Source organism: Tamandua tetradactyla, chromosome 19 (assembly GCF_023851605.1).
Source record: "Tamandua tetradactyla isolate mTamTet1 chromosome 19, mTamTet1.pri, whole genome shotgun sequence".
NCBI classification, from domain to species: domain Eukaryota; kingdom Metazoa; phylum Chordata; class Mammalia; order Pilosa; family Myrmecophagidae; genus Tamandua; species Tamandua tetradactyla.
Window position 1 is genome coordinate 38,799,021 of NC_135345.1, and position 24,113 is coordinate 38,823,133.

At 37.8% G+C, this 24,113-nt stretch overlaps 1 protein-coding gene across 1 annotated transcript in view; it reads left to right on the top strand.

Moving 5' to 3' along the window:
* The window catches only part of NWD2 (NACHT and WD repeat domain containing 2), a 195,711-nt gene that overhangs the window by 92,922 nt on the left and 78,676 nt on the right, over positions 1–24,113 (top strand). The window contains exon 3 of the mRNA XM_077136574.1: positions 12,826–12,942. Coding sequence (XP_076992689.1) covers positions 12,826–12,942 — 117 coding nt within the window. The remainder of the gene's footprint in view (positions 1–12,825; positions 12,943–24,113) is intronic.

A 24,113-nucleotide genomic window follows, 5' to 3' on the forward strand; every position in this document is an offset into this window, starting at 1 on the left:
GTTTTGACATTTGACAATCTGATTAGTAAGTTTCTTGGAGGAGATCTATTTGGGTCTATTCTGTTTGGGGTACGCTGCACTTCTTGGATCTGTAATTTTATGTCTTTCATAAGAGATGAAAATTTTTCAGTGATTATTTCCTCCATCAGTCTTTCTGCTCCTTTTTCTTTCTCTTCTCCTTCTGGGACACTCACAGAATGGCTTCAGGTTACCATTCAATTTCCTGAGACCCTGCACATATTTTTCCATTCCTTTCCCTGTTTTTGTTTGTTTGTTTGTTTGTTTGTTTTTGCATGGGCAGACAACGGGAATCAAATCCAGGTCTCTGGCATGGCAGGCGAGAACTCTGCTTGCTGAGCCACTGTGGCCCATCCTATATTTTCTTTTGAGTGTCAGATTTCAGATGGCCAGTCCTCTAGTTCACTAACCCTTTCTTTTACCTCTTCAAATCTATTGTAGTAGGTTTCCATTGTGTTTCTTTTTTCATCTGTTCTGTTGTGCCTTTCATTCCCATAAGTTCTATGATTTTTTTTCAAATTTTTGAGTTTTTTATATCCTCCCTCAACTCACTGATTTGATTTTAATGAGATTTTGCACATCTGTTTGAACATCCTGAATTAATTGCTTCAACTCCTATATCTCTTTTGAAGTGTCGATTTGTTCCTTTGACTGGGCCATGTCTTCAGTTTTCCTAGTATGCCTCATTATTTTCTGATGGTGTCAAGGCATTTGGTTTCCTTAATTAGTTTATTCTGGAGGTTGTTTTCACTGTTATACCCAGAAACCTAGGGTTTTCTTGCTGGATGGCTTTGTTCCCTAACTGTTCTTTGACATTCAGTTCAACTTATTCAAGACCTCTAACATAGGTTCTTTTTAACTGATCAGTTTTTCATTTCTTGCTTTTCTGTTTCTTGCCCTGCCTATATAGATCCTATATAGTGAGACAGATATCATTGACCTCAATCAGATTTTCCCAGCCATAAAGGGCCATGTCTCAGAAGGAAAGAAGAGCCAGCATTAGTTTTCCCTGAGGGTGAGACCCAGCAGGTTGTCAGACCTTCCTATGAAGCCTCTAAACTCTGTGCTTTTCCTATTCTGCCAAGCATATGTTGCTTGTTTGCCTGTGGCTTCCCACCAGCATAAAGTGATATAATGTCTTTAATTTCATCACTCTCCATGCTAGCTGTGTGGTTGAAATAGAGGCTGCAATAGTAGGCAGGCTTTGATTGCTTCTGTTTTCCAGCCCCTGGGGCCTGAGTTCTGTGAAGGAGAACCTCCATTTGAGCTGGGCTGTGCCCCCTTTTCATGGAGAAGATAGGCCCTTTATGGAATTAACATTTTTCACCAGACTAGTTATTTTGTCTTTCAGATGTGCCTTAGTTCTGCTCTTGCTTGGGACAGTGCTGGAGCCTGACAGTGCTTTCATTTTATTGAATAAGCTATTAAGAGGTTAAAAAAAAAAAAAAAGCATAAAATCTTTTCGGAGCCAGACCCTTGCCCCCGTACAGGTTTACCAATCAAGAACTTGACTTGATACTCTGTGAGTTGGTGGCCCTGTCTATCCTCAGGCTCTGTATGCTGCCTGTTCTTGGTTTGCAACCCTTTTCCAATATTTAGTGCCATCCCATCAGCCCCAACCCCTCTCTGCCAGAGCAAAATCTCCTGATTCCTTTAGTGCTTTTTCCGAGTTTATCTATCCTCAGGGCCTGTTTTCAGCAGTAAGAATTTGTTAATTAATTCTGCAACTGTAGGTTGTTTGGGCTAAGCCCTTGCTACTAGTAAATCTGTTTCCTTCCCCTTCAGGGAACCAGCCTGCCACACCTATGAGGTAGGGGCACTAACCTCCTAGGCTTGGGAAACTTACAGTTCTGTGTGGAATCTCAGCTGTTCCATCCATTCCAGAGTGGTGTATGCTGTGTGGTCACTGATGTCCCCCCAGCAGTTGTTCCTTATAGTTCCTGGCTATTTACTAGCTGTTCTGGAGGACAAACTAAATTCTACCCCTCTCTATGCTGCCATCTTGCTCTGCCTACCCCTAGTTTCTAAACAATGGCATTTTGGTATTCCGTATTTATTTTTGGTGAAATGGATAGGAAAAGCAAAATTTTATATATATGTAACTCATGTCTTTTAAGTTTAAAAACATCCCTGAAGTATTTTGAGGAAACCAGAAAGTGAAAGAAATCAGACTTTGGTTCATCAAGGAAACTGGTACTCACATGTACCCTGCAGCCATATATTAAACACAGGACCACTCTTAGATTTTAAGATCTGAGAGTCATCTATGGAAACAATGTTTTGAATTCCCAGCTTAATGAAGCAGCAGCCCCAGCCCTTGTAGGTGCTTGCCCACAACCAGGCTCTCCCTGAACACTGGCATGAAGGTTCCAGCTTCTCAGAGCATCAGGGTAGCTTCCAGACTCAAACTGCAATCCTCATGGCCCGGGTTCCTACACCCTTTCACAGTACTTGCAGGGGCCAGACTTTGCACTAGCCCAGGACAGAGGCTTCACCCTTTCTGAGCACTGGGGTGGCAGCACTCTTCCTGAACAATGGGATGGAAAGTCTATCCTCTCCAAGTGCCAGAACATACTCATCCTTTCCACATGCATAGGAAGGCCCACTTTCTTGGCCTGAGGAGATGTCTTTAGTTCAGACCTCAGCTTCCAAGCTTCTGTCTTTGAAGTGATTTTTCCTTCAACCTGTCCCTTCTCTGTCCCTTTTAGTCCATTCTAGCAGTGGTTCTATTCATAACAGACTGCACCTCCAATCCTGACTTTCACTGAAATGGCTTTTTATAATCCCTATTCACTTAAACCCCCACATGGAACACTACCCTCTGTGGACTCACTTTCCAGAAACTCAGCTTTCCAAACCATCAATTTCTGATTCTTTTGTTCAGTTCTCAGCTTATCCCTTTTCTCTTGCATTTTACTATAAGTTGCAAAGTGAAATGAGATTGCACTTACCATATGTAGCTCAGAACTCTCCTCAGCTAAATATCCAGATTCATCACTCTCAAGTTCTGCCTTCTATCTGAAATCAGAAAGTTCTCTGCCGCTTTAAAACAAGGATGGCTATTCCTCCAGTTTCCAATATTGCATTCATCATTTCCTTCTAAAGCCTCCTCTGAAATACCTTTAGCATCCATATTTCTACCAACAGTCTCTTCATAGCAATCTAGATCTTTTCTATCAATTGCCTCACAATTCTTCCAGCCTCTACCCATTACCCAGTTCCAAAGCCATTTCCCCATTTTTTATATTTACAATAGCAATGCCCCTACTCTCCTGGTACCAAAATCTTTTGGTAATTTCCTAGGGTGTTTAAGTAAAAACCATGAAATGAGTTGGGTTAAACAATGGATATTTATTCATGTATTATTTTGAGAATGATACAATGTCATAAATCAAGGCAGCATCACAGCAATGCTTTCTCTTCAAAGATGTGGCCATCTTGGGGTGGCTTCCAGCAATCTAAACCTTTAATTTGTCACATGGCAAGGCACATATTGGGGTTTCCTGGTGTCTCCCTTCTCTACTGGGTGCCATTGACATTCAGCTTCTGGCTTCTTTTCTGTAGCTTTTCTCTCACTTTGTCTGAATTTCATTCTCTTATGAAGGACCCCATTACTAGGATTAAGACCCATCCTGATTGAGGTGGGCCACACCTTAACAGTGTAGCCTCATCAAAAGGTCCCACCTATGATGGTTTCACACCCACAGGAATGGATTCACTTTAATTACACGTACATTCCAACCTGGGCATAGCCATTTAATCGACATGTGAACAAGAGACTGACGTTTAACTTTCCCAATCTTCCATCAGTGACTGTATATCACAAACAAAGTTGAGAGTCACTGTTAGTTCCCATGACAGGGAGAGGTAACACACAGAAAGTTTGGGGTGAAAAGCTGGGTGGAGCATGGGGCAAAAATGTGGGGCTCTTCATATGGAGGAGGTGAGGTTGGACTAGGTCAGCTGCAGGGCAAAACCAACCTTTGACAAGGCTGAAATGGAAAGGCCAATCCATGAGTTACACATCAGCCCTAACTTACCATGAGTGCCAGAAGCCAGACAAACACTGGACATCGCCTAAAGCTAAAGAAGCAAAATTCACTGTACCCATGAACTCCCATTTTCCTCCCCCAAACCTCCATTTTTCCTTTTAGGACATGAGGTCATCTGGACATCTTGTTAGGGAAAAGTAGGGGAATGGGAAAGTCTTTTGAGAGACTGGTCATCTTGATCCAAGAAAGGATGGGCACTAAATAAAGGATCCTTAAAAATATCAGTTCAGACTATGGTTTATACTGAATAGAGCTAGAAATTCACTATGCAGCAGATCACTTGAGCAGAAGAACCAGAATACTTTTAGACAAAATAAGCTACATTCTCTATGCATATGATGTTTGCATATTAGTTTGACCTGACTATTAATTATTGGATAGAATTTTTTCTTAGAGTCACCCTGAAGTTTTATCATCTTCTGTCCTTACCTACTTTTATTCCACCATTTCTTATTTCTCCTACCACAGTACTTCTGTTCTTTTGAGTCTAATTTTCACTGTACACATACTTCTTTCTCCAAACTGTCTGCCTGTTCTGGGATCTCAAAATGCAGTTTGCCTCCTGCATTTTGCCTCCTGAGTTACCAAAATACATCATTGACTTTATAATTGACAGGATTTGTGTGGTACCCTTGATTTTTTTCCCACATTGTCAATTAATCACGCCTTTTCCATTTTCTATTAGTCAAATGCATGCTTCTTTCTAAAGTGAAATGCACATCTCCTCATTGAATCACAGTTCATTTCACTCACACCAGTGCTTCAATTTGTCTAGATCACTTTACATTTCACTGCTGTCCATCAAAACTGAGACAGGCCTTACCAAGTTAATGTTCTTTAGAATAATTATAAACCTGTTACATCAGTCATACTTCTGCCATTCAAGTGAGGCAGTTTATTGAGAAGGAGAAGGAAGTTAAATAAGACAATAAAAGGTAGCAGGAAAGGAATGTTATGTTATAGTTAACCTTCATCACTCTAATTTTATTGTAAATCTTGACTAACCATTTCTTTAGCATGGAATGGCTGTTCTGGAATTCTCACACCCAAAGCAGCATTTTTATTCTTTCTTTACCCATGTGCATGGACAATCTTCTCCCCAATATTTTTCCTAAATTTGTGTAGTGCATTGTGTGTTTCTCCAGAATTTACTCGAGAGGCTATTTTTTGCTGAGCATTTAACTGTGGCTGTCTGATTGCCCCGATGCTGGAAATCACCCAGGAAGATTAGTCCTTCAATCAACAGAATAAGAAATAGGCCCCATCTACAGGTGACTGTTAAAGTATCTCTTTCCATCCTCATTTTAACTTCTTATAGAAAGGGGAATAAAGACTATTTAGAAGTCATGAAAGGCCTGTTTCTTCAATAGTTACAGAACCTTGAACCTTAGTTTTCTCATCTATAATATACAGTGTTTCCTTTCAGCCCCCAAAATGTTTGCTATCATAACCTTCTCATCATCTCTACGTGGGCAGACAATGTTGCATGTCTGTCTTTGCAACACTTTTCTGTGTTCCTAGAAGGTCCTTCTACCCTCTCTGAAGAACAGTGTACTGTATATACAGCCTTCAAGACCAGACAAATATATTATCTCCTTAATGAAGACTACCCAAATCCCCAGGAGCAGTTTAAAGCTCCTGGTCCCTTGGTTTTCATTCATTCATTCATTCACAAATATTTCTTGAGCATCTACTCTGCACCAGACTGAGTTTGGGGTATGATGGATACCAAAAGTGTTGAAAACAAAAATAACCCTGCCCTCATGGAGTTTACAGTTTCAGAGCAAACAGTCATAAGAAGACTGACCAGAGTAATGCATGCTGCAAACAAAATACAGGGTATTCTTATCATGCATAATGGAGACCTCCACATCTGGAGGCATCAGGAACCTGGCTGAGGAACTGATGCAGAAGCTTTATCTTGAAGGATGGATGGGGGCATTGGCTAGGTTAAAAGAAGAATATTCCAGGCAATTTTGGGAGAGAACTTCAGTTTTGAGTAGTTCTTACTACCTGCCAGGCACTGATTCCAAGTGCTACATGCACATTAGCTTGTTCAATCCTTACTATGAGTTTAAGAGCTAAATTCTATCATCCTCATTTTTTAAGATGAGTAAATGTACCTACATAAAAGGAAGATATATAGAAGTAAATAACTGCTGAAGAAAACACAGCTAATAAGTGGCAGAATCAGGATTTAAACCAATGGCACTAATATCCATGCTTTTTATTCTGTACCTGCCTCTTACATTCTTTCATTTGAGAAACTACACACATATGCACCCTGTGAGTGTGTGTGTGTGTGTTTCATATAGCTAGAGCATAATCAAAAAGGGAGAACATGATATGAAATAAGGTTGGAGAGTTGTGAAGAGACCAAATCTCAGAAATCATGTCAGGGACTCTAGACTTTATCTTCAGGTAATGGGATGCTTCAGTGTGGAAAGCACTGTAAAATAATGGTAAGAGCCCAGGTTCAAATGCCACCTCTGCTACTTGCTTCCCATATTACTTTGACCAAGTTCACATCTTCTTTAAAATGGAAATAATAGCAATATCTACTCCATGAGTTTAAGGATTAAATAAGTTATTGCATGTAGTATCTGGCATGGTAAATGAAGTCTTAGCTACTAGGATCAGATTTGCACTTTTCAAAAATCCTTCTTCCTGCAATGTTAGATAAAGCAAGAACGGAAGCTAGAAGACACTTGAGGAAGCCACAGTAGTAATAGAGACACATGTACAAGAGGGTTTCTCAGATACCTGTGTTGATACACCCCAGTCTATAGTAGTTGCCAGAATCTGGTGACAGAAAAAGAGAAACTTAGAGTATTTCACTGAGGCAAACTCTTTGTTTCTGTTAGGTGTCCTGCCACTGTAGGAAGCTGGTACCTAGTTGTAGCTGAACTAAGTTTCCTTTATGCAGTAAGCTTTGCCGACTCATGCACAACACTCCTGTCTTACTGTTGCTTCTCTGCATCCTGCTTCTCTGCCTCCAAAAGCTCCCAATACCTTCTCTTGGTCTCTATGTTCTTCAAGCCTTAATAGCCAAAGATCCAACCTTAGTCCTTGGTCTGGTTCTTTCTTTTGTCACATTATAATTGTTAAGATTGTCCAGAGGCTAAATCTCCCAGGAGCATTGAGTCTGAGAAGTTAACTGTCTTCGTTAGGATTTCTAAGAAGCTTCATCCTACTTCATACGGTTGGATGCTCTTTCTTTCTGGTGATCATGTATGACCTTCCTAGGATTGATCTAGAATCCACTGTTCACAGAATTGCCTATCTTAATGATACTCACATATATCTCTTAGTCATCTATTTCATGACCAAGAGAATAATTTCAGGTGACTTAAAATGACTTTTGCAGTGGTACTAGTGTACCAGTGCCCCACGCATCTGGGAGAGAAAGAGTTATCACATATATAAACCATACTCATCTCTGTTGCATAGCATCCAGTAAACCAAAACTAAGGGGGAGCTTTCATTTCTTCCTGCTTACCTTCTGCACTGAGGTGGACATTCTAGAAATGGGACATAAATACTAAAACAAATTAGAATGAGCCTGGAGCTGAAATTTTCTGTAGTGCATAATCTAATTCAGTCTATCTGTGTAGCTCATTTGAACAACTGAAACACAGGGAGCACAGAATAAGAAAGAGGTCCTTTAATCCTATATAGATTATTTTAATGCCTGGAAACATCCTAGAGTATATTAAAGCAGATTATCAAAAAGTATTGGCAAAGTCCCCTGAGGGAGGGGAGTAAGAATATGGAACTATTAAACCTTACCATCGGGGAATCCCCTGTGTCAAACTTTAGGGCTACCCAGATCAATAGGCCATACCCTTGATCATGAGGCTTACTCTTTTGAAGCTTTGTAGGTAGCAGAGAAGCTTAGACTACCTACGGGCATGCCTAAGAGTTACTTCTGGACAACCTCTGTTGTTGCTAAGATGTGGCCTCAGTCTCTCTAAGCCCAACTCTGCAACTGAAATCGTTGCCCTCCCCCCTATGTGGGATATGACTCCCAGGGGTGGAAGTCTCCCTGGCAACATGGGAGAGGATTCCCAGGGATGAATCCAGACCTGGCACCATGGGATCAACAATTCTATACTGACCAAAAGGGGGAAAATAAGTGTAATTAATAAAATATCAATGGCAGAGAGAGTTCAAATAGAGTCGAGAGGCTACTCTGGAGATTGCTCTTATATAAGCTTCAGGTAGACCTTGCTGTCTATCATAACCTGCCAAACCCCAACCAGGACCATTCCAGCCAATCCTAAAGAACACCTAGGGAAATGTATGAGATTCCACAAGGGTTCCAGGCACTAGAATAACTTGTCAGAAACCTACAACCTCCAAATGGGTCCCTGGTCCTGATAAGTCCTGAAACCTAGCCCATCCTCTCCAGAACATCAGATAGTTCCATCTCCCTACCCAATATTAGTGATAGACCCTTCCAATATCAAAAATTTAGAATTGCCATAGCCCAAATAACCCTGAAGAGAGGTATGAAAGGATCAAGGGTGATGGTAGAGTTATACATTAGAAGATGAGATTTAACAAATGAATATGAATGCTGAATCATTAAATTGATATCTCTTTTAGTCTCCAGTATCTTAGAGCAGCTAGAACTAAAAACCTTAAATTATAACCCATGTCAAAGTCTGAAATATGTTCTACAACTAATTGTGGTGCTGTTTATAAATTTATAGCTTTTTTGTATATATGTTATTTTTCACAAAAAGAAGAAGAATAAAAGTTGATTGTGATGATAGAAAAATATTTAAGCCCTCTAACCTCCTGTATTCTGGAGCAGCTAGAAGGAAAAATATGAGAGGATCATATGGTAGCCCATGACAAACTCTGGAATCTGCCCTGAAACCACTTGTTGAAGAGTGCTTAGAAAATTATTTCTCTTTTATTTCTTTGCTTTGTATATATGTTATACTATGCAATAAAAAATGTTTAAAAAATTCAAATGAGCGCTGTTCTTATCGTCAGACATCCTAGGAAAGCTATGACCCTAACACAATATTATTGTCTCTGTCCAAAATTTTTGAGACTTTCCTATGTTCATTTGAATATTTTTATGGTGGTAAATGTTAATCCTTTTGAAAACAGATTTCACTTTTTAAAAGAGCTAAAGTTTTTTCCAAAGCCCTGACTTACAAATATAAAGGCCAGCAAAGCTGGAGAAATGCCATTGTTAAATCAAAGTAGATTCCAATTATAAAGTGACAAGATTTTTTTCAGAGGGAAATGAGAAGATAATTCCTAAAGAAGAAATGTTCCAATGGCACCACTATTGGAATGAATATATAATTTCCCATTATAATAATTTTGAAATAAAACAGCCTTCATTTCAGAACCGTGTTTGTTAGGAAGAATCAGTCATATTACCTCTGTAATTACATTTCTGTTTTGTATTCAGATAGTATTATATGGCCTGGAAAACTGAGAAAGAAAATATTTGGTAAAATGCTTAAATTCAAATATTCTGTAAAAATAAAGAAGAATTATGAATTTAAATTTGACTGTTTTTTATTTTTCAGCAAAGCATAAGATTACTCATTTATTTAAAGGTTGTTTTTTTGTTAGGCAATCTTGGTATTTAAATGATTAAGTCTGATTTCAAGGGGTGAGATTTGCTAGGAATGCTATTTGCTGCCTTTTTTTTCCCCAGACCAGTTTAGCTCATTATGATAAGCCTGACAAATTAGCTTCCTTAAGATTTTGTTAATACAAGTTAGGTAGTTTTAAGTAAAAAAAAAAAAAAAAAAAAAGATAAAATCAAATTAATTTCCTGGGCTTTTATACTTAATGATGAAATAAGTAAAGGCACATAAAATGTGCTGTCAACAAGTTAGTGTTCCAATAAATGGCAAATTAGATTCCAGTGTCTGTAGTGTTCTGGACATTAGGCTGAAAGCTAAATTTAATTTTTTTAAGTATATAATAAATCATGTCTTGTTGAGCACTTAAGTTTCCAAGTACCTTTTGCCAGTTATTGATCATGTGTCTATATGACATATGTGTTTGCCAAAAATGGTGCTTTGTTACTGCATAAATTGGATGTTTCATTTATTTATTTCTTCTCTGTTTTCATGGTTGCTTGATTTATCTCTCATCATCATTTTTTGACTGTAAATATATATATATGGGACGGAGGAGTTTAAGGGGAAAAAAGGGGAAGGCAGGACACTTTTTAAAGATGCTACTAAAGAAAGAAGGCATGGAAAAGGCCTGGGTGAGAACAATGCTGGCCACACTTTAAAGAAAGCATCGATACAAAAACTATTACATTTGACTCCCCATGGGTGGCAAATACATAGTGTAATATCCTTCAAGCTTTTAAAAAAAATTTGTAAATGAAAGCCTTGTTTTGACATTTTCTCCAGTCATTTGGTCCACACATATTTATTTAGATCTTATTATTTAGCTGGCAGTGTGCTACCTGCTTCATTTAAACAGATATCCTTCTTGTGCTCAAGAACTATGTTAATGGAATGTAAGACCTGTATAAAATTACTACACAAACTGGATGTGCAACATGTCAACTTTTGTACCAATTTTATTCAAGTTTCATTTAAAGAGTATAATTCAACGGGTTTTAGTGCATTCTAAGTTATGCAGTCATCACCACAATCAATTTTAGAACATTTCATCACCCCAAAAAGAAATCCTGTCCCTTTTAGAAGACTCCCCAATCTCCCCAACCACTAATATGCTTTCTGTTTCTGTAGATTTGCCTATGCTGAACATTTCACATAAACAGAATCATAAAATCTGTGGTCTCCACTTGCCAGCTGATGTTTTCTAGCCCATTGTTAATAATAGCAGTAGATCAAGGATGTGACTGTTCTTTCAGAATAGAAAGAAAGCAACCTATCAGGAAGATTTTGCTGCACCCCCACCCCCACCCCAGAGACTACTTTCTCAGCACTTTGCACAGCCCTTTGAGCATCTTCTTGATTCAGTGAGGTGGAATGGTTCAGCTTCTGAATCCTAAAACAGCATAGATAGATCATAATGGGGCAGGATATTAATTCATTACAAGGAACTCTGTGGAGTCTAGAGCACCCAGAAATATTTACAGATGTATCAGAAATGTTACTTCTTTACCTTTTCATTTTGCTGGGAGTATGAAGCCTTGGGTAATCTATTATTTATCAAATTAAATGATCCTATAACCCTACTCTGTCAAGCACAGGGCTGGACACATAACAGGCCGTCAGTACATAATGAATGGGTAGAGCAGAGATAAGAAGATTAATGAGGAGGTATTTATAAGATGGAGGTGGGCCGAAAGGAAGGCAATGTCATCAGTTCCCCTGTTGTTACTAGATGATGTCTGTGCTCTCCTGAAGCTCATAATTTGCAGCTCTGCCCAATAAAACTTTCTCTGATGGTCAAAATGTTCTATATTGTCACTGTCCAGTATGGGAACCAGTAGCAACATGTGGCTTTCGATCATTTGGGGAAATGAATTTTTAATTTTAATTAATTTAAATAGCCCCAGGTAGACACTCAAATATTAGATAGTATAGTTATAGGCTCAGATGTCTCTTTCCTTTATGCTGTGTGATTAAACCTCATAAGGTAGATTAAGGGGACTGAACCCCCGATTGGTGCTGATAGTTTTATATATTATGAAATTCATGGCATGGGCCATGGGAATAATTTTTTTGAAAACGTTATGCTGCTATCAGTCCTGTAAAACTCAGATGCAGATTTACAAGTATCTGGTCCAAATGCACCCATGCAGAGGCCATGGCCGAGAGATGGGAACCACACAAAGTTTCCTGGGTCTACTTGGCCTCCAAGGTAGGACCCCCTACTCTTTGTGCTTTCATTTCACTGAATGCCATGCAAACAGCAAGTAGGTAGGGGGAGGCTCTTGTTTCTGCTTATGGGAAACAAAGAAAGGAAAAGAAGAAATCTTCAAAGCTGCAACTGGAAACATTACCTTAGCGGTCTAGTAAAGGGAGCGAAACCCATACTATTCCCCATAGAACTTTTCAAAGAGTGTACTTGTGTAAAAATTTTTACAGACTCTTAGACTCTTCGCTAGTAGTCTTTGAAGTAGGAAGACAGTGCATCATATTATTCTCACTTCTCCATAAGGAATAGCTTTCATTGTTTCCTGATGCATGGTTTGCAGATACACATTGATAAAAGCAAGAATACTTACATAAACAGCAGACATAAGCGAAATGTCCTAGTGGGATAAAGTCTAATAATAACTGGGCTTGTTTTGTTTTGTTTTAAGAAACATAGGTGTTAGACTTGCAGTCAGGCTATCTCAATGCCCATTGCGGTTTCACCTTCTCACATTTAAATACTCAGTAGCTTTATATTTTGTGATTTAGTCATCCCAAATAACGTGGTCATCTTCTCCCAGCTGCTTTTAAACATTTTCTTGAAATTCTGTTTCCATTTCAAAATAATGAATGCCTGTGCTGCAAAGCATCCAACGTTTAGCATTTCATTTTCTCTGGGCCCAGGTCAGCAGTGTAATTGGGAACACAAAAAAGGAATTATAATGCTCATCCTCAACTCATTATTGTATTTTTTTTTTTAAAGGCATTTCTTTAGACAGATCTTTAAAGTCATTCTCCTTCTGTAAAAACATGCTGCAAAGAGGAAAAGTTAAAAGTCACATTAGCTTGACATTGTGAATAAGCACAAAACCCACTGGTAAATTAAATTTTCCCACAGATAAGTTAATGCTGGCTCATGCATTTGTTCCCAGGTCATAGATCTGTACTGGGGAGTTGATGAAGACGAATGGGATAATCCAGAGCTCCAGAAGACCCGCATGAAGCTGCTGGAGGATTGTTTGAAAACTTCTGCAGGTCCATGTTTTGTTGTGGGTATAAAAAAACTAATGTTTTATATCAAATCGTAGATGAATATGAGAAATCTTGCTGATTTATGATCATTAAGAGGTTTTATACTGGACAAGAAACCATACTTTATTTTTTGATATCTGTTTAAAATTTCTAAGCTGTCTGCTTTGCCCTTAATGTGTGAGAATAAAACCTACCCTGCTTTTCCATAAGAAGCGCTGTAAATTAACGGTGAATAATTTGAAATGTTAATCAAAGGGACGATTTAAGTTTGAAAACATTTTCTACAACACCTTGTGATCAGAATTAAGGACTACTGTGTCGGGCCTATGGTAATTATCCCAATTTTTCTTATCATATGGTATAATTTATTCCATCATCATGTCTCTGTTTCTCAACACTAGAATATCTGACATTTTTTTAACACAGCAGCTGAAACATTGTTAAAGTAAAGCAAATGTACTATCAAAAGAAAGATTTCCTGTAGAAAAGTTTATTTCTGCAATAATTTTGAGCTAGGTGCTCATTATAAGCTACAAATCACAGATTTTTCATGTGGAACATTATTGTTAGTTTATTATTACTTTCTAAAGTTTACCCATTCCTCTGTGTAAATACAGTGGTGGCAAGTTAATTAGGTGATTCTTTGGCACTTTATTGCTCAATATCACTGCCTTAATTTTACTTAAAAAAAAAAAAAAGAGCCTTATCTGGATTCCAAACAAATCCTACCAATTGATAGGGAAGTGTCCCTTTCAGTATGGGATGCTTTGATGCTGGTGGTTGAGTATTGAAATAACTAGTGAGTGCTGTAATGAAAGTATCATAATCTACCATTAAAAGCTAGCTCATTGTATTAACAAAAATGTTTTTAATATTCATTTACAGATCCATCTGTATTCAGCACCACATAGGCATAGAAAAATAGACAATATCAAAAATCTGACCAGCTTGATTGTCAAGTTCTTATCAATAATAATAAAATGCATAAAATCTCAATTTAACTTTTTAGTATTCCATGTATTGATAAATTTAAATTACTCATTTATTCACCAACTGCTATTGAGTGCTACTCTGTGCTAGGAGCTACCCTTAAGTGATGGGGTAACTTAAGTTGGCCTATATGAAACTGACATTTTTGTGAGTCAATTCATTACATTTCATGCCTAGATCTCAGCTAAATAGATGAAATCTTCTGTCCTCATGGAGTTTGCGTTCTTAAGCAGGTGGAAGAAATAGAGGGTAAAGTAAGTAAAATAAATAACAGTCAGGGGTTGAGAAATGCTATGGAAAGAAATACAGAAAGGAAGGGAAAGACGGAATACCAAGGAGGGGAGAGATTGTTTATTTTTCAAAAGCATGGTCGGAGCAAGCCTCACTCATAAGGTTACTTTGGAAGCAGAGACCGTAAGAGTATGTTCTAGATCAAAGCATTTCAGAGAGAGGGGTTGGGAGTGTGCTTGGAATGCTTAGGGAACAGCAAGGAACAGACCAGTGTGCCTGGAGCGCTGGGGGTGAATGGGAGAGTTTGGTAAATCATGGGGCTTTCTAATCTTGAAATAAACCATGAAGATTTTACATTTACCCTGTGACATGAGATGCATCAGAAATGGTTTGAGCAGAGAACCCCAGTGATCCAACTTACATTTAAAGGGGGTTAGCCTGTCTGCAGAGTACAGGATAGACTATAGGGGTAGAGCAGAGGGAGCAGTTGGAAAGCTATTGAAAGAACTGAAATAGGTCTGAAAGCCAATATAAATATCTGAAAAGCTAGAAGTGGATGAGGAATGAAAACTTGTTCTGCATGTCCTCAGAGGGGAGAATTAGAACTAATGCAAGGAAATGAGAAGAAGGCAGCGTTCAGCTCCAGGTGGGGGAGAAGTTACAGGCTATAGCTTTCTATAGGTTTTGGGGTCTCATACTCCTGGGTCTGACTCTGACATCTCATAGCTATATAACACTGGGCGGTGGGGCGGGAGTTGATTTATTATTCTAAGTCTCTGTTTCCTCATCTGTAAAATGGGAATAATAATCATAGTATCCTCCTCATGTGGTCATTCTGAGAATCAAGTGACATTACGTGGTAATTTCATAATGGCCCGCATGTAGGAACTCACAGTAAGTGTTACATATTATTGTTGATATTCTTGTTCTCATTATCACCTGCCAAAGCTGCCTAAAGATGAAATAACCTGGCTCAGAATATAATGATTGACTTACCAGCAAAGTCATCAAAGTAAAGAATAGAGTCCACTCTGGCAGGCGTGCTGTAGAAGACATTCAGACATTGGAAGATAAAGCCAGATTCCACCATGCTTGAAAAAACAGATTTGGGAGGCACACAGCATTAAGGATATGCTCTGCTCTCCCAACTCTCTCCTGATCCAGCCTCAGAAATTCAGGAATGAGAGAGAAATCCCCCCCCCTTTTTATAACCATGTAGACCGTCATGCCTAAACTAAAATTAGTCATGGCCATTAATTCCAACTTTGCTGTAGGGGACTGAATCATTTAAAGACTTTGCAAGATTGTGCAGATTCCAAGAGTAAAGAATAACTGGTAGAACACCAGCAACAACTTTATTGAATGTAAATGAGTAGTTCATCCCTCATTCCTTCCTGTTTGTTATGTGTTGCAACTCAGGGCAACAATGACAGACCCTGGGATATGGCCAGGATTATTCACCCCAGTGATCCTAAATCGCACAAGGCTCATCTCACTGTTTATTGGGGAAAAAAATCTCCATGGCCTTTCCTGTTGTATCTATGGTAACAATTGGTTTGTATGTGTTGCCTCCAGTTCCCTTACTGGAAGCTCCCTTGTGATATTTCTAGAAGTCATGATGGCCCTTGTGGGATGCAAAGCATGGCACATTACTTTGCTAAATGCTAAAGTCTTTGGCAAGGAAATTCACCATTGCTGAATGGAAAACATCTTCATATCTTCAAAGGCATCACAAATATTACATTAGATGCAATTCAGGACCAAATAAAGCTTTCCTTTTAAATACCCAGGTAACTGAGGTTCTAAGGGAACTTGGACTTAAATATTGCATGTGCTTGGTGCTTTTCACCTTCATTTTCTAAAAGTTGGCATTTTGGATATAACTTGGAGGGCCTAGTGATGTGCAGGCTGTGCTGATAATACTGAACAGTTTTGTAGACACATACTTTTGGTCATAATGAAGGCAAGGTAACAGAGTAAGGTTGAAAGTACATATTTCAGAGAATTAACTCAGGAGACATACACTGAGACTTTATCAACTCTACTGAGGAAGAACAGCATTTGTGCACTTGTGTAGGAGGGAGGCAGAAAGAGTGGGAAATTTCATTCAGAATTTTCATTTTGGAGCCTGAGGTAGAGCTCTGGTTTTGTCAGGACAAGTCACTAACCTGCACTGTGCTTTAATGATCTCATCTGTAAATGGGAAAATAATAACAGTAAACTAAAAGTAAAAATTATCTTTGAATAAAGATCAAAGGTTTGTTAAGGAGATGAAATATGATAATATATGTAAGATTTCCTTGGAAATATAAAGGGATATACAGCCAGGAGTTATTGCTAAACTGCAGTTTAAATTATCTTCAAATCAGAATAAAATACTTTCATTTACACTGGACATTCATTTGATATTGGAAATTTTTCTTCTTAAAAATATTTATGATGACCTAAATGCATAAAGTATTAAGACTTGATTCAAACAGACAAATACTAAAGGATTTTGAGTTTATACATATTTCTAAGTCAAGAGACTTTGTGAAATGTATACAGTATATGTTACTATGAATTATCTGGAATTTACAGCTTAAGACCTTTACCTGCTCCCAAGGAGAGCTTTTGACCAGGGCTGCAATTGACATAGAGAGACAGCTCATGGTTGAGACGGAAGTCACCACCTGTCTCACCTATGAAGTATATACAATTGCTTCAGCTTCTACAAAGTATGGGAAGTTCAGGAAAATCTTCCCCAGCAAACTGTCCCACCTCTCATCATCCATATAAAATCTTTATGGAGGGAAAGAGGACTATTGCCTTTTGGAGAGAACAGAATTCATATAATGCTAACTACCTTATCCCCATCCCCTTCCATAGTATGTTTATAGGGAGGTGGTGGCAGGTGTTGTTCTTGTACCCTCAAAAATTATAACACCCCCAAAAAAATTGCTTGTGGAATTTGAGCATTGACCCGACCCTGAGTGAGTGCCTACCTTAAAGAACTATAACTTCAAAGTCTCAGTTAGAGCATTGAGGTGCCCAATGTGTGGTGGCTCTGAGGGATGCAGAGAGCATCTCACTCTGTTCCCCTCAGCCCTCAATGTGGACAATGCACTGATTTAATGAGAGAGAGGCATTGGCCCAATACCTTAGGAGAGCCAAGACAGGTGCCATGCACCCAGTGAGCGGCGGGTCAGTTACACTGATGGAGGCAGGTGATAAAAAGTTCATGACTTCACATTCAGAAGAGTGTTCCCCATGCTGTAGAGTCAGGTCAAAGGGGATATAATGCCTATGCTATGTTTTGTCAATTCCATGGACTCTTGGTGACCCAAAGCCCATATGGCATTGGGGTTCCAGATTGCACAGATATAAACAGACATAATTTGTCAACATTGTATAGAGTAATAGCAAAGACCAAAAGAATGGGATGATTGCCATTGTGTATGCGTGCATGTAAGCAGACGCCAAAGCGGACTTGGTGCCCATCCCCCATGCTGTCTTCAGTGACACAGATAATAGAGGACAGAGAACAAAGAGCAGGCCATGCTGATGTCTGGCAACTGCACATAAAATCAGTATCCACAAAAGGAGAATATGGAATCCCAGAGAGCTACACTTTTTAACTTTTGAAGGGACTATATTTGAAAGCAGAAATATGAAAGCCTAATAGATTGGACTGAGAACTCTATCATCCAACAGATTTAAGTATTTCTACCAGGCAGACTGGTAAAGACAAGACGAAGCAAAGACAGTGTCTGTTACAGGTAAAAATTATAACCATTACATGTTTGTGCATCACTGAGTGACACTGGCCAATTAAAGATACAGCAGATCACTTTTTTATCATCTAATTGTGTCACCAATCTCATTAAGAGTTAAATTATGCCTCCTTGACAGTTCAGACTTACTTTATAGTTCTTATTTTAAATAGTTTTCAGAGAAAGAAAATCATACAATGAAAGTTAAGTCACTGAAAAGAAAGAATGACAATGTTATTTAAACAGCTTAGCTTTGAAAATATTTCATTTTATCCACATGCCAAAACATGATTGATTTTCCATTTTAGAATGGGCAAAAATTGAAATGGGCTTTCTTGTTTAAAATATTTCACTCTCTGGTGGAAATCAAGAGTGAGCCATCCATTAAATTGTTGCTAGCATGCAAAGTATTTCTACAGTAAATGCTTACTAATATATGAAGTATTTCCATAGTTGAAACTACCATTTCACAGTTAATAAGACAGCATATTTTTGTGAGATAAAAGAAAAGCAAAGAAAGTAAATGGGAGAGCACTCAGCCTCCTTATTATCGAATTGATAAGAGAAATGTTCACTTAAAAATACATTCCACAATGATACAGCTTTCACAATGTGACTGTGTGATTGTGAAAACCTTGTGTCTGATGCTCCTTTTATCTACCTTGTCAACAGATGAGTAGAACATATGGAATAAAAATAAATAGTAGGGGGAACAAATGTTAAAAAAAAAAGTTCCAGGGGACTTCTTCTTCTGGGTAGAACCTGAACAACTGAAAAACAAAAAAGACAAATTATAAAAATCTTATTTTTAAGGAGATAGTAGAGCTGTGGATTCAAAGATGATTAGACAATTTTACTTTCCAGAGGAAGGAGAGTTTTCTAGGTAGGCTGGTTTTATGGACAGAGACTCTCTAAAATCATCAGCAGTTTTCTCCATGAGACATTTGTTGAGCACTGAACAACATGGGCAGATAGGAAGATGGTCTAGGAAGGCAAAGTAAAGTCTTTCACAATCTCTTCATATTTAGAAAGGAGAGTCCACTAACCTAACACAAAAATTCGATTAATTTCATGAGACACTTTAATCCAAAGTTAAACTGAGTCCACCTAAAGCTGTAACTTAACCCCAGCCCAGTTCAATTATGATTGATTGAGATGATCAGCCTCTCACCCTATCAGTCTAACAAAGGAATGGGGTACCCTAAATAATAGTTCTTTTACACACAATGCCAAGGGGAAAATTACAATGAAATATTACAAGACATGTAAAGAATCAAAGAACTATGACTAGCAATAAAGAGAAAAAGTAGGCAATTGAAGAAGATGCCCCCAATGACTGAGGTGTTGGAGTTGGCAGTCAAAATTTTAAATAATGATTATAAATATGCTAAAGGAAATTTGGATAAAATGAATGAAAATGGATCATTTCAACAAAAGAAATTAAATCTATGAAAAGGATCAAATTAATATTTTAGAATGAAAAGATCCAGTATCTATTTTAGAATGGAAAGATAAGGTATCTAAAATGAAAAACTCATTTGATGGGCTGAAAGGAGATTAAATTAGTCAACTCAAGGAGAGATCAATAGAAAATATCCAAGCCGAAGTGCAGATCTGAAAGCAAAGAAGGAAGGGGGGGAGGAGGAGGAGGACGAAGGGCAGAAGAAGGAAAAGGGGGAGGAGGAAGAGGAGAAGAAGGAGAGAAACAGAACAAAGCATAAAAGACATGAGAGGCATGGTCAAATGCTTTCACTTAAGTATAATTCTAGTCTGAGAGAGAAAGAGAGAGAGATTGGGGAAGAAGTAAAAACAAGTGAGAAATTTCCAAAACTGATGGAAGAGATCAACCCACAAATCAAGAAACTCAGAAACGCATGAGTATCTTACAGTAAAACTGCTGACAGCCAAAATTTAAAAGAGGGAAATAAACCTTAAAAGCTGGCAGAGTGGGTGGGCCACGGTGGCTCAGCAGGCAAGAATGCTCACCTGCCATGCCAGAGGACCCAGGTTTGATTCCCGGTGCCTGCCCATGTTAAAAAAAAAAAAAAAAAAAAAAAAAAAAAGCTGGCAGAGAAAAATTAATTCAATACTTTCAAAAAAACAACAAAAAGACTTTAGACTTACTCTTTAATAGAGAAACTATGGAAGTTAAAAGACACTGGCATGTCATAATGAAAGAGCAAGAGGGAAAAAGAAGTGCCCAACTACAATGCTATTCATAATGAAATTATACTGCAAAAGTATATCTCATATTTGGAGATTTTTGCATTACTACTTCATATCTGAGAGAACAAACAGAAAACAAATCAGTATGTAGAAGATTTGAATTACATACCTTATTGAAAATGACCTGACTTACATTTATAAAACACCACATCCAACAACTGCAGAATACACTTATTTAAGTTAACAGGGAACTTTGCTGAAGTATAAAGCTAAACTGTAAAGGGTGACCAACCCATATTCTGTGAGAGAGCACAAATCTCAACAAATTTCACAGAACTGAAGTCATACTAAATTGATGCTCTGGCTTTCATGGAATCAGAACCTAAAAAACATCTGGAAAATGACTACAAAAATTTCAAATGTTTGGAAATTAAGCAACAGCTCTAAATGAACCATAGATCATAAAAGAAAATCTACAAGGGAAATTTTTTAATATTTTGAACTGAACTAAAGGAGAAACACAATGCATCAAAACCTGTGGTATTCAGTGAAAGCAGTGCTTAGAGGGCCATGTAGCCTTGAATGCATATATTAGAAAAGAAGAAAGGTTAGAAATTAATGATTTAAGTGTTCATCTCAAGAGGCTAGAAAGAGAAGAGAAAATTTAACCTAGAGAGAGTAGAAGGAAAAAAAAACATGTTCGTTGAAAGACAACAGCTTTTAAAACACTTCCAAATATTCATAATACTATTTGTACCTCCAAGGATAAAAGGATGATAGAATTTTAGAGCTATTAAGAGCCTGAGGTCCTCTAGTGACTAAGTAGTTAAATGTACTGATTTCATACTGGTAAAGAAGTAAAGGAAACCATTATTTCTTGAGTGATTGAAATGTACCAGGTATATGCTGAACACTTTTCACATATTACTTCACATAATCTTCACACCACCCACTAAGGCAATTACTATTTTTCTAGTTCTGTTAATGAAGACACTGAGACTTAAAGAGGTTTTGGTAATCACCCAGTCTCACAATAGTGTGTGATAGAGCTAGGATTCCAACATACGTCGCTTCGATGCCAAAGCCCATATACTTCTTACTACAAGAGACCATAGTGACATATAGAGCCCAAGTCCCTTTCTTCTGGTCTGTTAATTTTTCCACTACAAAAGTTCAAGAATAGTACCTTAACATCCTGTTCCAGTTTCCTTTGCAGCATTCTCACATAGGTTGAATAAGTCAGATCAAATAATCACAGGCCTAGGAGGCAAAGTATTTTTCTCTGGTAGGAAATGAAGCTATATTGTCCAAGGTTTTAATAACATTGCTTAAGCTAACCATTAATTTATAAAAAATTAAGACTTTTTACTCTCATTTCCTTGGATGGAGAAACTGGAAGCTGCCAGAACCTATGTTTGAAAATGCCATAAATACAAACTATGAAAACAGTATAAAAGTTGTTAAAAATGTTCCCCTTGCACTCCGTGTAAGGTCCAGGTCTGCCATACTGAACCAACTGAAGTTTCAAATTGGTTCTGGAAATGCTTACTTATCACTTTTTCAGCAAAACTCAACCAGAAAATTTATGATGTGCCTGTCATATGTAAGACTGTGTGCTAAGTTCTGTGAGCTAGTGCTCAGGCTACAAAGTAACAACGTACCTCTGTTCTCTCAAGCATCCACCTAAGCAGGTAGATAGATGCAAGTGCAGTTGGATATGATGCAGTATGATAAATGCACCATTGTGATACTTAGATAAGTACTGTGGGAGCACAATGGAGAAAACAATTTCTGACTCTGTGGGTCAGAAGACAGCTCTAGAGGAGGGAGTACTTGCATGGGATCTAGAAGGACCAACAGCTTTCCATCTCTGGATCTGGGGTAGAGAGTGTGAAGCTGCCCTGATTGTCCTGAAACCAGCAATTCCTGAATGTAGTTAGAATATAGAGTTGATGACAGAATTTGAGGAACATGTGGCAAAAAATGTAGTTTGAAACTGTGAATAATAAATGAACCATAGGTGAGTTTCAGCTTGAATTTATTAGTAATGAAGGGATTTGGAGACAGCGAGACAAAGAGGCTGGAGGGGAGACATCTAACTAGGAACACAGTTAATGTCATGAAAGAAGTGAAAGTTAACAGAGAGAGGGTCAAGCAAATGCTCCCATCTCAGCTTCAAAATATGCATGGATACCAGATGGCCTGGTGAGATTTCTCAGCTTTACAGCTCATTCTTTTATCGCAGCTGTCCAGAGCACCCTCAGTTACCATGAGATCCATCTTCTTCCTTCTTTCTCTTCCTTCTTTTGCATTTGAGATGTTGAAGAATATACAGGTCTGATTGTAGGATAATCACTGCTCTCACCTCTTCCCTCCTTTGCTGTGACAAGTTGCGAAACCATTTTACCAGACATTCTGCAGATAATGGTTTGAGACAATTCAAACATTTCAGTTTTCTTTTTTACGCAACTACCAAAGGGGAGACCACATGTGAAATCTGTGACTTAGGAGGAGGCAATAGTTTTAACTACTTTTATTTTAATTTGAGGGGAGGGAATCTCTGCTTATTTTCACTTAGGTCAGTATGTCCACATTGGCTATCATAATTTTAAAAAATATATGTCATTATTATTAATGAGTTTTGCAAATATTATTGTTAAGATTAATATTTCTGGACTAGAATCTAGTGCATATATACCACCAGAAATACATAACTTAAAACACATCCACTCACATGAATCAAAGCTTTTTACCCAACTTTGGAAGAGCCAGCTGAGTAAGCATGGGAAAGAGGCTTTTAACTTTATCTCTGTGAAAATGGATATTGATTGATCTCCACCCTGAATCAGTTGTAAATATGGAGGTCGACCTGACTAACCAACAGCAGCGAAACAATTGTATCTTAATTGCCTGTACCCGTCTCAATGAAATACCAAATTCTGAACTTTTTCCAAAATGAAGCAAATGAGAAATGATTTAAAGGAATCTAGATTGATCATTATCAATGATCATTATCAATGAGGTACCTCTATACCTCATTTTTTCCAGACAGGAAAATAATGAGGCTAAAGCTTAATTAGAAAATGTTCATCCTAGCCTTAGGTTTTGAGTAGCTTCTGATTGTTATGTTACTAAGTGTAAGCCTTCACCCACTATGCTAGCTATTCCATCTGACATGAACAAACCTACAGATTGAATTTCAGCAGTTTTTTTTTCTCTACCTGCCATTAATTTTGGATCCCGTACAATGCACACTGCACCTAAGGTCTTGGTACACCCACATAGATCACCTTGCTTGCCATGTACACACACACACACACACACACACACACACACACACACACGCACACTAAGGATTAATCCAGAAGCTTAAATTTACAGGTAAATTCTTTGCCAAATAAATATATATATATTTAACATTGCTGGGTAAAATTGTAATCAATAAGGATATCTGCATTTCCTTATTAATCACAATCACTGTTTATTCTTTCTTTCTAATTCTGTTTTAAAAGATAGCCAAAATAGTCTATTAAGCAATTTTTAAAATAAAGTTCAGTATGGAAAATTGATCCTGTTAATTTTTCTCTGTGATGGCATAATGATTTCTGTTTTATTCTTATTAAATCTGTTGAAGTCACTCAGAAACTAAAGGAGGCAAGACACTTCCCCTTTCTTCCTCTATCATGTATAATAGATAATTATGAGTTGATGTCAACTAGCTTGTGTTTACTTGAAGGTACTAAGTCTAAGTGTCATGCCTAATTCTCCTTTTGGCATTACAAGCTACCGACGGAATTTAGAGGGCTCTACCTTTTCACTCCCCTGGAAAAAACATTGAAAAATGTACTCAGATTCTATCTAATTCTGCCCCCTGGTGCAGAATAGTTTTTCGTTTCTTAGAAGTTTTTGAATGCAGAGAAATGAATTTTTGCAATAGCAAACTTTTGGTATTTTAACGATTTCCTTCTAGAGTGAAGGAGGACCATATTCATGCTAATAACATTCATAAAATGTGAGAAAAGAATACAAGTAAATTTCAGGAATTCAAA